The 20,865-nt window shown below is 39.9% G+C and overlaps 1 protein-coding gene across 8 annotated transcripts in view; it reads right to left on the reverse strand.

Annotated features, from left to right (window-relative positions):
- Nucleotides 1–7,388: 7,388 nt before the first annotated feature.
- HDAC9 (histone deacetylase 9) overlaps nt 7,389–20,865 on the reverse strand; it is a 491,942-nt gene continuing 478,465 nt past the window's right edge. For 7 of the 8 annotated variants that reach the window (XM_087773643.1, XM_087773615.1, XM_087773650.1 and 4 more), the window contains one exon: nt 7,389–13,914. In XM_087773643.1, the coding sequence (XP_087629769.1) occupies nt 13,875–13,914 (40 nt within the window). In that variant the 3' untranslated portion in view covers nt 7,389–13,874. The remainder of the gene's footprint in view (nt 13,915–20,865) is intronic. The other variant, XM_087773600.1, reaches the window with a different exon arrangement.

Raw genomic sequence — 20,865 nt, forward strand, 5'->3', positions numbered from 1 at the left:
GGACCCACAGCCCCAGGCAACTGACCCAAATCTATGCCATCAACAGAGCCCATTCTGCCAGATTTTCTCCAAGCACACCTTCAGGATCAGGCTATGCACAAAACCAGCTGGAACAATGTGCTTCTGCGTTTTCTCCCACGTTTAGATCAGCAAGGCTTTGAGAAAGACACAGCTTCGGTCCTTGCCTGGAGGAGGATGACAACTCAAAGCAGCCGAGAGGGAACTAAAACGGGGGGCACTGAAAGCAGCTCCGACTTATGTGTTAGTTAAATACATGCTAGTTAAATATCCACTGGGAGAGTGAGAGAGAGAGCAGGCATGACTGTATAGCTCGGCAGTTAGACACTGCACGGGAGGTTGGGGTGCAGTCCCACAGCAAGCAGGGTACGGCTATTAACAGCAGCTGTGAAGCTGACAGGGCTATCGGACACAGTCAGCAGCTGACAGGGTACTGGGGAATATATTTCATCCTCGGAATAACCACATGGCCATGTTGCCAAAACCAAGTGAAACAACAATAACAACAAAAAAAGACCGAATATTTCCCTCTGTCCCCCTTCTCCAAGGTTTTCATCTCATGGGATTGAAAAAGAAAAGATAAATTGATTTGTTCTGAAGAAGAATGAAAGCAGCATTTGAAAAGCTGGCTTCTCCTGTCTCCTGAAGTCTACCCAGCTCTGCTCAATGTCCTGGAGACGAGGGCTCTCCTCAGGACATCGGGAGTGACTGGGCAGGAGAAGAATAGACCCATCTCCCAGATCAGGCAGACTGGGGATGAGCATGTCTAAAATTGCCAACGGCACGTCTTCCCAGAAAAGTGGTGGAATACTGAAACCAAGGTGCAGAGGGGAGGGAAGGTGTCCCATCACAAAATCCCCCCTTGGTGGGGCATGAGCAAGGTGACATCCTCTGAAAATACCTACCCTGAGGATCATAATGGAGCTTGGGCAGGAGCGGAGCCCAGGAGCTGGCAGCCAGCAGGGCTCAGGCAATGCCGATGCTCACAGCTCTAGGAAGCAGCCCAGCAGCAGCTCTGGGAACGCCAAAGGACCCTGCCCACCAGACTGAAGAAGCCAGGCCTTTGAAAGTCTAACATTGATGTTTTGTGACCAACTATGACATCATCTAAAAGCATGATCTTAAAGAAAATGCTGTAAATTCTTATAGTGTTGTTAATTTATGATTTTAAAGGAGGAATTGTTGCAGTTATAAAAATCTATACTTTTCAGCAGAACGCAGTGTCTTTTTCCTGGTGTCTTCAATGCACTTCACAGAGGCTTTCTTTGTTTCACAACATATCTAGAAACAAGGTAATTATTACTGTCTTTTGTGACTGGTGAACTGAGGAGCAGAGAAATGTTCATCACAAAATTTATGAGTCTCAGCAGCAGCAATAGGACATACTGATCCCTTATTTTAACAATGGTCTGACAATATTTTTACAGGTAGCGTTCCTCAATAATCATCTTTAGTTACATTTTTAGGATTGTGACTTCAGTCAGTCTAATGCCATTATATCTATTGTAAAAAGTATTTTGGATTTGTGTGATTATATAGGCACACACCAGACCTCACACTGCTTTGTTCCTGCTATAAGCCAGGGATATAGGTAATAAATACAGATACTATAGGCATGGACACAACTGAAAGCAGAAGCCTGAGGAAATACATCATAACATCAGAAAACATACTGCATGTGTCTCAAATCTTATAGTAAGTTTCTTGGGCAGTCAGTCTAGTATCCCTCATGTACACATGAAATTTGGTCTAAAAACCTGCAAAGCAAACAGATGTGCTGCTGCCAGCACTCCTGCCAGGGTCCCAGCCACCCCAGCTTTGTCACCTGTGGGACTGCCTGACTCCACATACAATAACTCTCACAGGCTGCTGCCAGGAAACTCGGTATTAACACACCACTATGGAGAATTTATATGGTTGTTACTGTGTGGAGAAGAAATGGGAGATCCAGCGTGATCAGTATGCCTGTTCCTCTCTGACATGTTTGTGTGACTTAGCACACCCTTTAGCAAAGGTTGTGCCACTTGTGAATTCAATCATTGAATTACACAACAGACAGTGGAGTCTCTCCCTGGAGCATATTTTCCTTTCAATTTCCAGACATAGTTCACACTGTCCTTAAAATTCCTTTCATAAAGACATGTGCATAACATGAGGAGGTGATAGATGTTACGTAGTTGGGATAATTCCTCTTGTATCATGCCTTGCTTCTTTATTCTTTTTGAACCAAAGACTGGTATATGAGATTGGAGCTCAGCAGACACTTTTTGCTGTGACCTCATTTCAAACTTTCCTCTGAGCTGCTCAGGTACCAGTTTGTGTCCATATCACAGTTAATGAATCATCTTCTGGGGCAACTGTGGAGTTTTCTCATCCTTTCCCACTCATCCCTGAGATTCACAGCACGTGAAGCTGGGCTTAAAACTTCTGTGGGCTCTCACAGGGTTGTCTCCAGCAGCTTATTCTGATTCTGCAAGTGGATGAAGGATGTCCCAGACCTTTTGAATCATGTCCTAGTGCTCTAAAATGTGAAGGTCCCATCACCACGGATCTTGTGGGTATGTGGTGCACAGGACCCATGCAGGTCTCACTCATTATGCTTGAAATATCCACATACTTGTTTACAGCTTCTTGTCTGCCTACAGTTAAGAGCATGTATTTTGATGATAACACCTCAGACTTCCTGAGAGAGCCTTACAGGAGGCACAGGAGCACTCCAAAGTTACAGCTTAACAAGGGTTATCCCATGACATGTACCACCCTGCTTCCTTCATGTATTAAAGAAGACACTTAGACAACTGTGTATAGGAGGATCAAGCAAAATGTGTCTTGAAAAGTCATTAGTACTACTCAAAGTCAGTCTAAGTAGGGAGAAAGTAGAAGCAGAGTTGAGAAATCACCTGTTCAGCAAGAAGCAGATTTTTCCAAAATTCCTGACTCAACCTGCAATGTGAGTTAGGGCTTTGCTTTACATTCATTTGTGAGGGCTCGGTGCATGCAGCATATGCCTGTTCTGACTTGTCCATTCACTGAACCCCTAAGGTTAATATGGGGCATAAGGACCGGGCTGATATTTCTTTGTTTGATAATAAGAACCACAGACTTATGCTTATAAGCAGTGACAGTCTTGAGATAACTTCCTTCTAAATCCGCTGAAGCCTCATCTGAAATGATTCAGCTGTTATCCCTTACACAAGTGCAGTATTTATTGATATTTTTGTGTTCTTTGCAATCTGTATTCAAATCACAACAGTCAACACATCTAGAAGGATAAAGGAAAGGTCTAGTTCCTGTGCATGGATTTTTACACAACCCAGGCAGTTCTCTCTGTTTTGTGAAGGTCATTGAAAACCAGGGAGCGAGTAAGAAAAAAAAAACATGAGGAAACTACAGGATATGATTCATAAAAATCCCACGTCTCTTCTATATGCTCATACTGTCTTCTTTGAAAAAATAAATAAAAGTTTTTGTTCTTTAGCAATGTTCCAGTAAGTAATACACATGCCAGAGAACAAGCAAGCTCAAAACAATGAGCTAAAATTAGAAGAGGCAGATTCAGCAGCTCAAGTCACAAATACACACACACTTACTTTATAGTGTGAAGGCATCTGGAAGAAATATAGTCACATGGACTGTCTGGGTGCTGGCATTAGGACTGTAGCTCAGGAGATTCTTCCATCAGCTACAAGCTCTTTGTGGATCCTTGAACAACTCTTAATCCTATCTGTGAAAAGAGTCAACAATTGGCCTGCTTTTGTGGCTGTTCTGAGGATGAAAATCTGAATGTTTACAAGAATCTTGGATTTTCATGTTGAATGCCACTGAAATAAATTTATTTCTTCAATCTGCTTAGTTTTAAAAAGTGCTAACAAAGTAATTCAGTTTGGGCCATTTTGCTATTCAGAGTAAGTCTACTTCCTACTGAAATTGAATAGAAGGAGAGACATGGTGTGCCCTAGTACTGACTGTTTGTCAGCACTTCAGTATTAATACCAATAATATATTTTCTGGCATATTTTTCTCCTGACCTAAAAAAAAAAAAAAAAGTTCTGTACAGTCAGATACTTGCTATCCACCATCAATTCTCAGTACACCTTATCAGCTCAATCAATAAACCACTTACATTCCCATGAGACATGTTCAGCAACACCAAGAAGCAGCAAGATCTACATAAGAATCTGAGGAATCGTGACTTGTGACCAGGACCGCTCCTTCCATATTGTGCCGTCAGCCAGTAACCAAAGAAAGAGTTACTTACACCTACACAGGAGGAAAGGACAGCAATCATGAGTACATGGAAATTTTGACATTACAAAGAAGATTCAGAAGGAGCTGTCTGGTACCACTTTAGATTTACATCCCCAGTGCAGATACAGGCTCCAAAGGAGGCAACATGGGCTATTTTATGTCAATGAAGATGGAGAGGTTTTTCAGCATCCAATATTTGTAAAAATTCCAAAGATTTCATTGCAAGGCAATACTACACTGTGATAATACTTTTCATTAAATAATTTGCTGAACATTTTAAAGTGCAACTGGAGTCCACATATTCTTTTTTAAAGTTTTTCTGTTCTTTTCACTGTTTACAGATGTTGTTGCAGCTGTTCTTAAACTATGTACTCAACTTTCAGTACGAACTCAAACGCCCACTGCAGGCAGTAGCTCAGAAGGAGCCGGGACTGGTTCCTTCTGGCTAAGGTGGCAGAGACAGAACTGCTACACATTAGATCTAGTGACAGACAATACACATTTGCATTTTGGCTAACATCATACATATTTATATAAGATGATTTTGAAGGGAGGAAGAGAGGCGGTTGAAAATGAGAGAAATCAATTGCAGACTTAATTTTGGTTTTGTTTCCTAAGAATCTGTTGTTATTTTTCCTGCTGCATTTGGTAGCTAGAACAGGGAATCATCTAATTTATCCCTGCTCATAGACCAAATTAATTATAACAAGACTAGATTAATTATAGACTCTATACTAGATTAACTATAGATGTTTCAATAATATTCTCAAGACTAGATTATCTAAAATACTGAGAAAAATGTTAGACCTTTGCTGGTTGTGCTGCCCAACATAGCCAAAGTTGGAGAGCAGAATTTAGACAATCAAAGGCAAGAGAAGTTGAGAAGAAATTATTACAAATGACCCCAGTTATGTTCATACCCTTTGTTACTGCGTAGATTCTGGTAGAATTGCATGTAGTTAGGCTGGGACTCTGTCACAGCTAAGATTAGGTACCGTGGATATGGAAAGTGAACCTGTACTGAGTTGAGGGAAGACAAATATTTGTAATGCATGCTTTTACCTTGAGTGATTGATGGATATTTTGTTTTGATAATACTTAATAACTTTAGCACAGACTAATATTTAATCAGATTAACTAGCTAAAGAACAATGCATTCAAATGCTATAATGATCTGAATGATGTAAAATGATGTTGTTTGTACATAAAATATACCACAAAAGAGGCAATTTGGGATCTTACCAGCAATGCTCTATTTAGTTACTAATAATCTATGAAGACATTAATGTGGCAGTCATAACAGGCTGGGTATTTTTCAGTAGTACGTGGACAGAGAAGCCCAGCCTGAAGGAGCATACAAGCTAAGAGTAGTAAATAAGCTAAAGTTTGCACAAAATCTGGACCCATGCCCTTACTCAGCTTCTAGTAAAGTACAGAACTTCATTCTGGGTTTTCACTGAACATACTCCCTTTTATAGGCAGGTCCAGAGGAGGATGTAATAAGAATCCTGAAACTCTGTTTTCCAAGTCTCCAGGAGTACTGTACCTGGGGAACTGTGATAGCAAAGGGAAAAATAAAACCCTTCTCTGTTAAAAAAAAAAAGAAAAGAAAAAAGTATCTCAATAGCATGCTGAAACCATAATTTTAACATTATCTTCCTCTCATTTGGCGGGGAAAAGAGGCAGAAATAAGGCAGAAGTGCAATGGCTCAACACAAACCCATCCAGCTTTTATTTACCCTTTCTGACAGTGAGCCATCCAACTCTTGATACTCCTTCCAAAGCTGCCAGTGGAAAGAAAGATTTTTCCTTGGGAGGAGGATCTCCAGGGGAAGCAGTGAGAACGCACGAGAAGGAATCTGGAAGAATTCACTCCCACCCACCTACAGGAGATTCCTAGAAGCATTGTTAGCCTGAGGGTTTCCAAAAACCCACTCCACTTCTCAAAGGCAGGGTCATTTCTGTGGCAGGTTGATTTTAAAGCAGCAACGGTGTCTAGCTGGAGCCTCTCACAAGGTTGGAATGTTAGAAGTAGTCCCAAGGGAGAGGGTTTAATGTACAAAATGCAGGTGAAGCAGCCAGAAAGACATGATGAATGCAATTTATCACAGGGCTCTGCAATTTATCACAATGGAATCACAGGAAACAAGCAAAGCAGAGAAGCAGATAGGTAGACTGGATAGATTGAGCTCCTCTGGGCATGGAACTTCTTTGAAATATGCCAAGGAAATTACATGTTACATGTCCAAATTTTCAAACAATATTTTATTGATTGGAATGGAGCTATGGGTTTCTGGGGCTGGGGTTCTTTTCCCTCGAAAGGAAAAAGATGTGTTATTCTGAAGAATGGAATAAAGCTAAAATCATAGGGTGCTGTTTTGCTTCATTTTGGTTTTAATCCACCTCTGGACAGGTGCCAGAAGGTAGGGATTTGCATGTGCAAATCAAGTGCCTGCACTTCCCAGCTACCCTTCTGCCCGCTCAGCTTTCAAGTTTAGGTGCATGAAGCTACACATAGAGGAGCAATCTCAGAGACCTAAATCTGTGAGCTGCTTTTGATGATGTGCAAGTGATCAAAGTGTTCTCACAGCAAACACAGCCCTTCCTCACTCCACTGCTTTTGTGGGGTGCCTTTCTCAAAACAGGTCTGTTGTATCAGCGTAACAACTCCGAGTTTTACAGCAGCAGGGCTGGCGCAATATCGTGGTCCAGGGTATTGCTGCAGTGTGCTGGATATTCCCCACCTCCCACAAAGTAGGGGCCTTACAGCTTTCAAAACAGTGCATGTACTATTTAAATTGTTTCACTGGGAGGAGAATTATGTGTTCTGCAACGCCTCAGGACAATGAGCCAAAGGAACTATAGAATATGAGCTTGGTGTTAAAGCCGGAGCTCTGCAATGCTCTGCTTTGTGTGGGTTTTAGCCTGCTATGTAACATTACTTTTACATTAACATTTGTGGTTCTTTTTTTATGCGCTCCAGCTTCGCCATGCTCCGCCCTTTATATTTTAACAGTCAGATTCCTATGATCCAACCAGGGTGGCATGTTCAAAGCTCCACTTCTTTTTAGCACTGATTAAAAAAAAACAGGCAAAAAAAAAGCTCAGAGTATCAAACAAGCTTACTTCAAATAGCTTTTATTCACACTAGGACAAGACTATAGCCAAAGAATTATACAAAACACAAAACAAAAGGGATTTTAACAACTTGGTTGAAGACTATTTCACACCAATCCAATGCTCATATATATATAATCAACAACATTTTGGAGCACAATATTACTTAACGTTGCTCATTGGATGCTTTCAGATACAAAAATGTATCAGGAATAATATCAATAATCCACAGGTTCTTTTTACTCTTGTGGAAATATTATTATTGACCTTTAAAAATTTTGCCCTTTGGGTCGGTCCCACTGATGTTTTATCCCTTAGAATCTCATCTGCCTGGAAAGACAAATTACAGATAAACTTTTAGTGCTCTGAGGAAAAGGACTGTTTTTTATCATAGAAACAGATAGCAACATCAATTTTCCAAGAAAAAAATAGACATTTCAGCTGTGCATCCCTACACCAAAACGTCAGTGTTGTAAAAACCCACAGCAGTAAGTTTGCTTTGAAATCTTCAGTTATGACTTCACCAGGTATTGCTTTATGCTTTCCTACTGCATCTTAACTTGGAATATTAAGCCAATCAAGAAATTTAAAATAGCAGTAAACTAAGCAGCAAGAGACATGAGTACGAACCTGTTCCCATAACACATGACATACACGCTATCCTGAAGCCCGCTGAAGTCAATAGAATACATCCACTGGTGTCAAAGCTCTTTCAGACAGATTTTTCTAGAAGAAGAACTGGCACTTCATATCAGAAACAGGTATGTGAGGCTGAGTTCAGGTCTGTATCTACACTTTTTTTACAGTTTGTGTGTGGCTGAGCACAAAGTTAAGGTTTCTGCTCTAGCTGCCTCCTGGATCTTACCCAAAGCCTGTCAGAGAAGGGATTTCAGTGGTCTTTGAAACAGGGCATCCTATTGCTCTGCTATTGCAAATGTGCCTCTGGACGTGCAGGCATACCATCGGGAAGGGGATAATGTGTGGAGATCTCAGCACAGAATCACTCTCGCTGCACAGTACCAGCGCCGTTGGTGTCAGGCGTCACTTGCCTTTAGACCATCCATGCAGGAGCATGTCTTCCTTATAAATTACAGCCCAACTCACAGTGTACTAATTAACACCCAAATAGTAGTATCTTTGATGGCGCAGAACAATTTATATTTTTCTATAAACTCTTCTAATATGCTGTACCACAGAGCATGGTACTAAAGCAGGATGAAGGATTGTGCAGAAGGGATATAATTAATAGTTTCTGGAATGTCCTTTTTGGTCTTTGCTCTCTGTGGTGTGTTATTTGCTAGAGACTAAAACTCAGCTAGTAACAAGATGTCATGGGACAAAAACCTTTTGGATCAAGTGAAAATATTACATTGTTAAAATCAAAATGGGTCCCTTTTGAGGTTAGAGAGGAATGTGAGTTTCACAATTTCTTTTTTTAATGATCAGCAGACAGCCAGCTAAATCGTACTCATAAAATACCACTCCAGTTTGGATCTGTCACAAAAATGAAGCATGTAATTGCTGCTAGAAGTGACAAAGATAACCTATTCTCATTCCCACACCAAGGGCAGGGGCATCTGTCAGAAAAGACAGACTTTTTTTGGGTGGTTTTCTGTGTGTTACAAGGGTGAATTCAATTATAGGTAAAAAACCAAAGCGAGTGACTTGACAAAGTAAAAGCTTAAATGATAATTAAGAATCCAAACTCCTTCAAATTCAGGATGAAAAGCAGGTAGCAGAAACTTGATTTAAGAGAAATTCTTTCCCAGCAGGTTCCCCCGCCATGTACATATTCTGTTTTAGTTCCATATGGAGTCTGTAAAAAAAAAAAAGTACAATGGTTCACAAAGCTCTATTGTGACCTTTTAAAATAAAACAATCGTGCACTGCTACACTTCTGGAAAGGCCACTATTGAGAAAAAAAAAAATTACAAAAATCTCCCCTATCAGTCATGTTATGAAGTGTCTGCTAGGGGCCGATAACTTCTCGAGCAAATGCACAGCATACACGTCAGGGCAGCACACCTGGCTGCCACTGCTGGTTAGGACAAAAAAGTGTCCAGTGAGGTTCATGTCTGCATGCGTGTGGGCATGCTTGTGGGACGGTGGGGGCATTTCCCAAAGAATAAATGCTCGCTGGGCATCTCTTTTGCCCCTGCAAGCTAGTAGAAGTTAGTTGCCTCACAGACATCAGTGCCTTTGGAAAAGTTCCCTCTAATTCTTCGTCTCAGACACATTGCCCCGAAAGTGTCCTGCTGTCTGTCTACACAAATTAGTCAGTCTCTACATTCTTGTTCTCTACAGGACCTCTGGTGTTGGCTGCAGCAAAACCTTTCTAATATTTCATCTCCGGCTATGACTCTCAGCTTTTTAGGGAGGCTGCACTTAGATAAGACATCAACTCAAATACCACATACTCTAGAGAGGGATTTATTTTGCCACTTTCATTCAGCTGGCAGCATGTTGTAGCCTTTTTTGCAAAGTAAAGAAACAGCCATCTTTGTTTGCATAACAGCTGTTCATATTTTCTTTTTCTTTTATGATGTTTTTTTAAGATAGCTTAATGATTTTATTTTCCTCAGATTCACTTGCCTGGAATTAGTTACTTCATTTTCACTGAAAGCAAAATTAGGAAGGTACATAATTAAAAAAGGGACTAATTCTGTCATCTTTACACTGGCAAAATTCCCATGAACTTTGATTACTCACTAGGAATTTTGCATGGAAAAGGATCATATAATCAAGCACTTCATTGCTGCAGATTATATTAAAGCCAAATGAGCACATACAGAATTCCTGCACACAGAGTCCAAAAATGAAGTGCAAGACACTCAGGTTTTAGCAGTTCTGAGATTTACTGTTCATCATTGTTCCCACTCCAGCCCAGGTAAAAGCATTAAGCTGGATAAAAATCATTCTTTTCTTGATGTCCTGAGTCACATCACTTTTTAGTTTTCAGTTTCTACTATGAATTTAAGGACCAATGAATACAAGAAAAGTATTTAATGACCTAAGAATATAAGAAAAATACAAGAATACAGGAAAAGCCCCACTGAGCTTAGTATTTAGTCTCTAATACTAGGGAAGAATATGAACTGGAGCAAGCATGTTAGTGGTACTTGCTGCTGGGACATCTCTCATTCTGGAGGCTGGTGGTTTGGAGACACCTTGATCCAGAGGCAGAGTGCAAATTCCCACACGCTTCCCCTGGGAGGCAAGGATTTGCTGCTAATGGCAATGGCAGCCTTGGGTGGCAGTGCTGTGGGATGTCCTCCCGCTCGCCTGCAGCCCCCGTGCCACCAGCACCAGGCAGAGGCTCAACCTGGCTCTGAGGGCTCTCTGCCACCTCCTCAGCTTCACCTTCTCCATGGAATCACTCACAGAAACTGCCATTTACCCCTCCTCGTTTATCCATTTCAGCTCATTTTTAGAAGTAATCTAAGCTCAGATGTAGATATTTTGGCAGCCAGCTTGAAATAGCTGAGACTTAATTTTCAGACCCGTCAATCTCCCTGGCCTAAGCTGAGGTCTATGGGAGACATGAGACTGTGACATCTCTTCAAAAACAGCGCTTAAGCCTCTGAATTTGAACATTAGAATGGAGAAACATGCAATTCGTGCATCTTTCTGAAATTCTTGGAATTTGTTGTTGAATCCAGCTAAAACTGGGCATTTTTAAGAGTGTCTATGTGATTATTTGCCTGGAAGTATGTCTAAAATTGCTGGGAGATATTTTGACTGTAATCCATGGGGAGCTATTGATGGTAATAAAAAATACTGTGAGAAGAAAACAGCAGCAAGTGAAACTGCCCTCTCAGAAAGCCCAGGTCTGCTTTGAAGGAAGTGTTGATATTCACCATAAGCCTCGATCATTTCCCAGAGGGCTGTACGGTGCCTTGTAATGACATAATCAAAAAGTAATGGTGTTCTGGACTTAAAGGGAAAAAAAACACAGGGCCTGATCCGTCTCCCATTGAAATCAAAGAGGATTTTGCTATTGACTTCAGTGAGAACAGAGTTCTGGACACAATCTGTGTGTAGTTTATTTGCACATTTGCTTATCCAAATGATCCTAACTTTAACCAATAGCATGTCTAGATGTCTGTCTGGGAGTACGCCTGTACAAATGCATAAGTGTGAGTTTATAATGTGGTTTAATTCAAATTATTCTGGCATTTTAAAAGCATTTCCAGCTACAAAGGACAGCTTTAGCTGATTTCCACCCCAGAATATAGACTTTAATTGGTAAAGTTTGTAACTTACATTTCAGGCTGCAATTCATATTCAATTTCATGCAAGCTAAGGACACACGCAGATTTTGCATTTGTGGGGTTAATTTTAAAATGATCTTACTAGGCACTCAATTAAAATTTTGCAGCCATTATTTCAAAATGTGAAAAGCTCTACAAATTACCCAACTCATCAGCTATGGTCCTTGGTTTTCTTGAAGGAAAACTTCTTTGATGGTCACAAGAAAATTACAGTAAATGGCAAGCAAGATTGCCTTCACAAGTCTGCTGAAAATACAGGATGAACTCCTGATTGCTTTAGTCATGTGAGCAACCCCTTCAGAACAGCCCAAAGTCAGGCAAGGTGGCTTACACCAGGAGTTAATTTAGCCTGCTGGGACTCTCTGCATTACTAAAATGAGCATGCTTTTGGCTTGTAAATGGGGGGTAGAATTTTATTTAACTTTCTGAGGGGCATATATCCATTTTAGAATAAGCCTTTCAGAATAAAAGTTTACTTCACATTATAGGAAATGACGTTCCTTTTTTAGATTTCCCTTTTCAAAGCATGCTTCAGATTTCTAACTTGTAGCAGAGAGCTTTTGTATAAGTAATAAAAGTCTTTAAAATTAAAATGCTAATTGTAAACAAACCCAAATGCATGAAAGATATAGTCTGACTGCATAACAAAAGAGAATTATATAATTCTATTTGAGTGAAATCTTTCATCTTTGATTTACAGGTTTGAGTCTGCCTATAACTGAAACCATATTGTTCCATATCTTTCATATCATGGCCTTCCCCAAAATCTTGTTTTAATTAAGGTTCCTTTCAGATTTCAGAATAAAAAGCATGACAGTCTTCACTTATGGCTTTAATATATCTTCCGAGTTTGGAAAATATATAAAAATGAACATCATTTGCTGAGCGAGCTATCAAATACTGCAAGTCAAATACTTCAAGGTATCTCCCAGGGTTCATTAGGTGAGAAAGTTGTAAACAAAATAAAAGTTGCTGAAGCAGAGTTTTGTTCAGTTGAAGTGGTCTTACATACCTGCCCTATCTCTTTCGCTGACGGTAAGGCAACACGTGTAACAGTTTAAGCGTTCATTATCAGCTAAAGGCACAACTCTATGTTACGTTCTCAAACATGGAATTAAACAGCTAAAGTCACGTTGCAGGGAGATCTTGCTGCACTTTGGGGATCTAAAATAAAGCCTAAACCCTTTGAAGCTTCTTAAGCAACATCAGTTCTCTTGGTGCAGGACTACATAAAAGAATCAGTTCGTATTCACATGACGACCTGCAAAAAACACTCCCAACACAACCTCCACAGAAACACCTGAGCTTCAAATGAGCTGCACGCAGTTACTGAAGATCGTTGCTCTTAGAGTCAGGATGCAGAAACATTTCAGAACAAACTAAAAGCACATTTGAAAAGCCATCCATTTTTCAGAGAGTACTTGATCTCTGCTGCACATTTGGTGAGAGCTACTGTCAACTACGGAGGGTACAGCACTTTTTTTTAAAGGCAGAAAATCACTCATTTTAGAGAATTGTGAATGTGTTTTTATGATAGGAAAGATTACATGAAATGGGGAGGGATGGCCGAGAAAAGGGAAAAGAAAGTAAAGCACCACCAAGCACAGTACTTAGGGGGATTTATAGTACAATAAGAAGTGCTTTCCCTTTAGCTAAAATCCTTCATCGCAATTTACATACCTTTCACTTATTCAGCTAAGAACTCATTACAGGGGGTTAAAAAATGGCACGTAAAATAAAGTTGTGGGTTTTTTTTTTTCCGTTGCACAGAGCAAGGAAAACAAATTCTATTAACAATTTAACACAGTATGAAAAAAATTACCCAGTGTCAGAAAGTGATTCATGGAGTTTACCGAGTATTTTGCTGGCTGTTGCAATTCTTATATCTATAATCTATCATGTAGAATTTTGTAATACTCTATTTCACAATTTATGTTGGTGAGCTGGTCAAACAGCATATAAAAAGCATGCTCTAGGCTCTTTCTCCCAAGCCCGTTTTACTGTAACTCTAGAATTGTAGCGGTTACATTTAAGGAATCTTTAGGGCCCTTTCAAGTCCATCCAAAGAACAAGTGAAGCTGCTATTCAGAGTTTTGTGCCCAGTGTTTATGTTCCATCTGATCTGTGCCACCCAAGCAGCAGACAAGACATGTCTGAGGGTGCTTTGGGGGGATACACAATGATGTCACCCACAGGAAATATCAGGGAGGACTTGGCACTTCACAAGGCTGGCTCTTCTTCCATGGGCTCGCCAGCAGCTCTGTAAAAATAAACAGGCAATCAGAATACGGCACAAGAGTACACAATGACATTGTAGATTTTCATGCATAATCAAAGCTGATTTTTCAGCTCTCTCTGATGTTTATTTGTGTTATTCAGTTATCCATAAATAGAGTTTCTTTCCTAGGAAGTATAAACAAATGTCAAGTGGAAAAACATTTTAGATCCAAGCAATCACTGAAAATGTTCCTGTTTATATTAAAATATGTCAGAATATTTTATAACTTTTTGTTCAGAAATGTACATGCTTTGTGTCAACAGAGTCAAATAATTTCATGAAAAAAATAGCTGTGATACTTTTATTTTACAAGCTTTTGCAATTAAAAATACATGCATTTATTTTTTCAAGCGGGCCCATACCATTAAAATGAAATAGTTCACTAGTAGCCAAGTAGTTAGCAGTGTTTCTTCTGGGGTTCTTCTTCAGTCTTCTGATTTTTGATTCTGTGCTTTCACAAATGCATTGCCTGCCTGCCTGCCTGCAACTTCTGAGACCAAATTCTGAACTCGATCAGCAGATCACTGTCATAGAGAAGGTATCTATTAATAATATCAAATCAGATCATACGTACATCTTTTATTTGAAAGGCTCTGGGAAACATTCAGCTTAGGCAAGATGAGCTCTTTAAAACATCCAGTAAGAAAACAGTGGGGACATATGCTAAGCTGGTGTAAAGTGTCATAATTCCTTGTAGCTGACAAGCTGCCACACCTGAGGATTATGCTGGCAATCTTAAAATGGGAAGCTTCTGAAATCACGGTGACACCTCGCTGTTGAAGGGCGTAAGAATTTGGACATAAACTTTTTTCTACCTCGGTCTGGCAGAATACCATATGACAAATGAACTTAAGACCTCCTTAAAAATAGTCACTTCAAACAATTTTGAAATGACGGGAGAGCAAAAAGTAAATGCAAATTAATAAATAAAAGAGACATTTAGCAGTTAAATCTTGTAAGGCAGTATAATAACTGGGTCCAGTAAAACATCCCTCAGAAAGTACAAACTCATGAGATCCCATGGAAAAAAAAGTAATTAATGGGGGCTTGCATGGGCTTTGGTAGTTTATTCAGCAAGGAAGCCAGAGAATTTTAAATTAATCTGGAGTTTATTAAAGTCTTCCCAATGAAAAATTCAGCAGTGTGTCTTTAAATGATTTTATACAGGTTATTCCTTTATGATTTGGAATGATCACAGCTAGTACGTCGAAAAATATGTCAGATGAATGATATATGAAAAAGAAGATGTTTTTCAGACTAATCACTTTCCAAAGGTTTATTGACCCTAAAACATTATTAATCTATAAATCTCAAATCTTTTGTTCCTCACCACATGGTGGAGAAGCTTTCCTATGTACAGTAACCACTGTGGCTCCCTCGCTCCTGAGAGGCGAGGTGAAGCCCTCTTGCGTTCCCTCTTTTTCCCCTCTTACATTGTTCTGGCTTGCAGAAGAGACCGCAGAGTGGCAGCCAGGGTGGGATGGAGCCCAGGCTGCTGCTGAGGTCCTCAGGTGTGACAAAGGAAAATGCACCATGTGGAGAATTCATACTGATGCTGTATGCTGCTGTTGTGCTGACCACATGCTTCCACTTTCTCCAGCCACTTTTGGAAGACCTGCATGTCCTCTGGCATAATGCAAAAGTGCAATAAGCCCTTGCTAAACATCCAGGATGTTATGGGGCTGTCTGGAAAGAGGATAATTTGGAAGCAGATAACAGTTCAGTTGTTAGGTTCTGCTGTGAGTAAGCGAATGAGAAGAAATAGTTGTCAATAGATTTCAACTGGAGATTGGCAGAGCAGGAAGGAGTGGAGCTCTGGAAAACCTCTGGAAGTGAAAGTGGGGTTTTGGGTTATTTATAAGGATTTAGGGAAGCAGTACGTGCAACTGTCTGTTCACTTATATTTGGCTTCTGGGACTGACATTCTCATGACCATAGTACAATTGAGAGATGATCTTATTCAGGGTTTTAGTCCTGGTCAATTTTTCACTGATGGGGGTGCTTCTGAATGCCAGGACTGACCTTGAGTGCTATATTCTAATATATATTCCAGTAATATGCCCATATTCTGCATCAGCCAGAGCCTAAGCACCAATAGAAATTTTTATATGCAAGTGCCAGACGCAAGGTCCTTTTTGGAAAAGGAGAGGAGGTTAGGGTGCCCTGGCGAATCCAGCTGTTGTCTCTCAGTGTGAGTACTCTCACAGCCTTCTTGAGTCTCCTTTTGAAGATTTATGCATACACTTTAACATCATTTTATTAGTGTCAGAGAAGTCACTGGATCTATCCAATGGCTTATCATTAAAAACATACATTTTTATGGGATAATTGCTTAGGCCAGAGTTTTGTGTGAGAGCCAGTAAAGTTTTGGGACCCTTAGCACAGCGAGAAAAACACTGTAGTCCCATAACACCGAGCAGTGAATCAATATATACCCATTCTGCCAAAATCAAAAGTTCTCAAAAAAAAAATTGAGGGGGTAGAGTCTGACAGGCCAAATTTATGTTACTTCATTTATGTCACTGTTAGTTACATCAGTTCAGTCAGTTTTCCTGTAGCTAACAAGAAGTTGGCACAAAAACATGAAACAGGCAAAAAACCCCATCCTGTATTGTATGCTCTGACTGGTTCCTCAGAGATGCATCTGTGAGCTCGGGTCTGATCCAGACTGATTCTGTGTGGTTGGCAGATTCAGAAAGACACCGATTGGGACTGTAATGGTTGTAGAACCACAACTGTGATTTTTCATTAAGGTTTCACTGTGGCTCATTTAAACTACAAGTTCCTAGGAGCAGTGCCCTCTTGCATTTGCTCTGTTTATTTTGGTGTGCTGGAAAGAGTGCTCATCTATAGCTCTCTATATGTGCCATTCACACTATGGCAGAATGAAGTAGTATCTTTGCAGTTAATGCTAAACAAAAGTATTCCATTTAAACCTTAAAACAAAAGAAACAGTTGAGGCAAAAATCCTACCATATGGATAAAATCTGGCAAAATGTGTGACGTCTTAAGACTTGTTCTGTGGCAGTTGAGAATAAATGGCAACCATATTATTTATGAGAATATTATTTAAAATAGTTCATATCTACACTTTAAAAAAAAGTTAATATTTAAGAATACAGATAAACCCTGTACATCCTCCAAAAAAGTAAATGTTTCTTTTACATTATTTTTAAAAATAGAATTACAGAGATTCCTCATAGCTACATCATCACACACATAAAAATAAAAATTCAAGGTATGTTTCCAAGTCATAGAAACTGCTGAACAAAAGATAGATTTTCTGGCATGCTATGGCTGTTTTATGCCATAATCTGCTCCTAATTTAACTCAGCTGTCTCAGGGAAGATCATTGTAATTGAAAAGTGATCCTCCGGTAGCAGAGAGCTGGGGAAAAAGCAGTACATTTCTATACCATGGAGGTGATTCGGAGAGTTTCTAAAGACATCATATAAGAGATCCTGAGTAAGTGCATATCCTAGTAAAAACGGACTTTGTATGGATCAAAGAAAAAGAAACTAAAAGTAAAAACCATCACAGTTTAAAAGCAGAATAAGGTAACTACATGTATACTCTCAAAAGAGGAAGTAACATCCAAAGAAGGCAAATTAAATAAACTATAAACTTGGGCAAGTTAAATGCAAACACTCAATGAGGCAGGCCAAAGGAGAGTCTGAAGACCAACATGTTAAAGGCATAAAAACTAATAAAAGATCTTTCAAAATACATCAGAAGAAATGATCAAAGCATAAAAGAAGCATCAAGGAAGGTAGACCGCAAAAGCAAAATGAACTATTTATATCTGTGTTCACTAGAGAAGTGTCAGGGAGATTTTATTATTTGCAGATGAACTATCTTAAACTGAATCAGCACTAAAACAAACTGATATATTAAACATTGCCAAATTGCTAAGAGCAGATGATATTTGTCCAGTGAGTTCTAGGGGAATGCATTTATGATGTTGCTAAAGAAATAATTAATGAGCAAACTTTACTGCTTAACTCAGCATCCACACAAGAGGTAGAGAAGGTATGAAATGCAATTCCCTTTTTGGAAACTACAGGAGATACAGTAAGCCTGTACAGGGAAATTGAAAGCAGCTATAATCGGTGATAGAATCAGTAGGCGTTTAGGTAATAGTAATTTGGGTAAGAGTTATGTCTTAACACTTATAGAGAAAGCAAGCTTCACAAATTTATTATAAGCTTCTGAAGGAAATGAAGGAAGAGGGTTCAAGTGATATCCCTGTGCAAAGAAAGTCTTCCAACAATTTTATCCAAATGCTTTGAGGAACCTAGGTTACGAGAGAAGGTCCGCTCATAGATTAACAATCCATCAAAAGTAGGAAATGGATAACGATATTGGTGAATTTTCACCATGGAGGGATTCTCCAGAGCATCTCAAAGAAACTTGGCAGACTACAAGTAGATTTAGGTGATTATGTTTGTTGATGATGCCAAATTACTGATACAGGTCAGTTCTAAAGCCCATAACACCATTTCTGAGTGGAAAAGAAGGTAAACAAACACTAACACACAATGCACAAAACAGGGGGGAGGACAGTTTTTCCTGTTTATACACAGTCATGGCTATGACTGAGAGCTTGGAGTTAATGGTAGAAGAGCAGAGAGCAACAGAAACAAGAAAAAAATCCCCAACATTAAGCTACTGTGTAAATCCACAGTGTGCCCAACACCTGGAATCCCGCATGCAGTTCTTACTCCATCTCAAAGAAAACTACAAAAGGCACAGTGAGGAGCAAGAATCATCAGAGGTAAGAAATTATTTTCATACCAGGAGGTATACAGAGTCTTGAGGAAGCTGAAGCCTTTAAACCCAGAAATGGGGCAGAGACTATGAGTAAGAAAAGAACTGCTTTTATTTCTCACAATGCAAGAACTAGGGGTTCCTCAGTGAATGTATTGGTTAATAAGTTTAGAACAAAATAAAAGAAGTGCAATGCCTGATGAGGCTGTGAGATTCACTACCTGAGTGCCAAAGGTGTAAGTTGGTTCAAAAAAAAGCTTTGAAAAGTTTATGCCTGGGGAGGTATCCTGGAGGCTTTTACACAGGCTGAGTCAGATACAGCTGTTGAGATCTACTGACTGAGTGAGTAGCCTTGCCCTGACTCTCAAACTCCTCTGCTCCTCGTTCCCTTCCTTATGCACCCGCCACTGGGAGACAAGAGGAAGGTGGGCAAGATAAGGCTGCAGCCTGACCTGGGGAAGCTCTTCTTCAGCTCCTGAGCCTGGCTGTGATTGCAGATCCTGTGGGGTATGGCCAGGTATGTGCAGGTTACTCAGCACAGCTGAGGTGGATAGCCAAATACTGAAATGCTAAGTGAAGCTTTATGAGTTGATAGACAAACACAGCAAGTGACCCTAGATGGTGTCTAGCCGTACCCCATGATCCAATCAGTTGCTCTAGTATATAATATAATGTATATTATATAATGCGCTGTGACTAAAACTGCAACTGGTAGCTCTGTAACACTAAGAGTAATATCTAAAAATTACACTTCGTTTTAATTTCCATTTGAGTAAAATCTATGCTCAGCTGAACAAGAGCCATAAAGTCAAATTCTGATAAATGTCATTCTCAAGATTTACTGTTTGCTGTAAAAATAGTAAGTGCAAGAGATCTCCCTCCACACCCTTTTATTTTTCCATTTTAAGAAGAAACATACAGAAGCTCCAATGTATCAGGGACAGCACTGTACTGAATATTTTCATAGCACAATTTCTGAACCAGATGTCTGGCCAAAGCAAAATTCTAATCAGCTAAATCTGTATCTCACATAGGGAATAAGCAGTTATCAACACACAAAAGTTATGGTAGTTAGAAATGTTTTATAGGGCATGCCTGTTCCTTTAATTGCATCTGTATTTAAATCTGTGTTAGCATCATGCATGTTTTCTTTCCTATCCACAAACTCTTTTTTCTATATCTGTTCTCTTCTGAAGTCTATAATCAAGTTTCAATTGGATCTTAAAATGCAGAGTTGTGCTTTGGTGAAATAAAACACCAAAAGCGTAGCAGCTTTTCACGGTTTTCTTCATTTAGCCTGCCAGAGAAAATCAAATAAAAAAATAATCGGCACTGTCACTTGAAGAAAAGAAAGAAAGACAGAAAAAAGAAAGAGCAATACTTAAGATGGGCCTTAGCCAGGAGCATTTTATCCTTTATTCATCAGTGGTAAATGAGTCAGATATGAGTTGGCCAGGAAAAGAGTTGCTTTACCCAAAATCTGAGTTTCAAGTGAGTCATCTCACTCCAAACACCAATACATCCTCCAACATAACTGGCAAGGGTTTCCTGCAGAGACTCTTGCTGCCGCTCTCTTCATCTGGAGGCCTGACCATCCAAGGCTAAAGTCAACAGGATCTCTACCATCAATTCAGGGAAACAGGGTTAGAGATGCAGGCCAGAATTATCAGCCTGGCTGACCATGGTGGGAATTAAGAGAAAGTAAACTGGCTCCTGGCATAATGAAGGAACCCTTCAGGCTGCACTGTCAGCCACGGCACTTTCTGCTCTGATCCTGCCCTACCTGTCACAACCAACTTTCCCAGCCAAACACTCAATGCAAAGGCTTGCAACAGGTCTTCAGAAGGTGGCCCCCCAACTACAATGGGAGAAGGAGGGGAGCATCTACAGTGGCCTTATCAAGACGGCTTGAGAGCCTTCACATCCCTGCAGCCCTGTCGTTTGCCATAAAAGGGGCTGAAGAAGGAGCACTGCATACTTGGTCCTTAATTACAACAAACATAACAAACGTGAAAAAGCAAAGTTGGACTCATCACTACATTACTGCAGTTTGTGTTGGTTTATGCCTATGAAATGAATGGCATGTTTTCGTGAAATGAATGAAATTATACTGACATGAAACCAGTGTGTGTAATGTCGAATCAGTCCCTGGATTTATGATCCCAT

Source organism: Nipponia nippon, unplaced genomic scaffold (genome assembly GCF_047370975.1).
Source record: "Nipponia nippon isolate SJK-2023a ecotype South Korea unplaced genomic scaffold, ASM4737097v1 scaffold_1, whole genome shotgun sequence".
NCBI classification, from domain to species: domain Eukaryota; kingdom Metazoa; phylum Chordata; class Aves; order Pelecaniformes; family Threskiornithidae; genus Nipponia; species Nipponia nippon.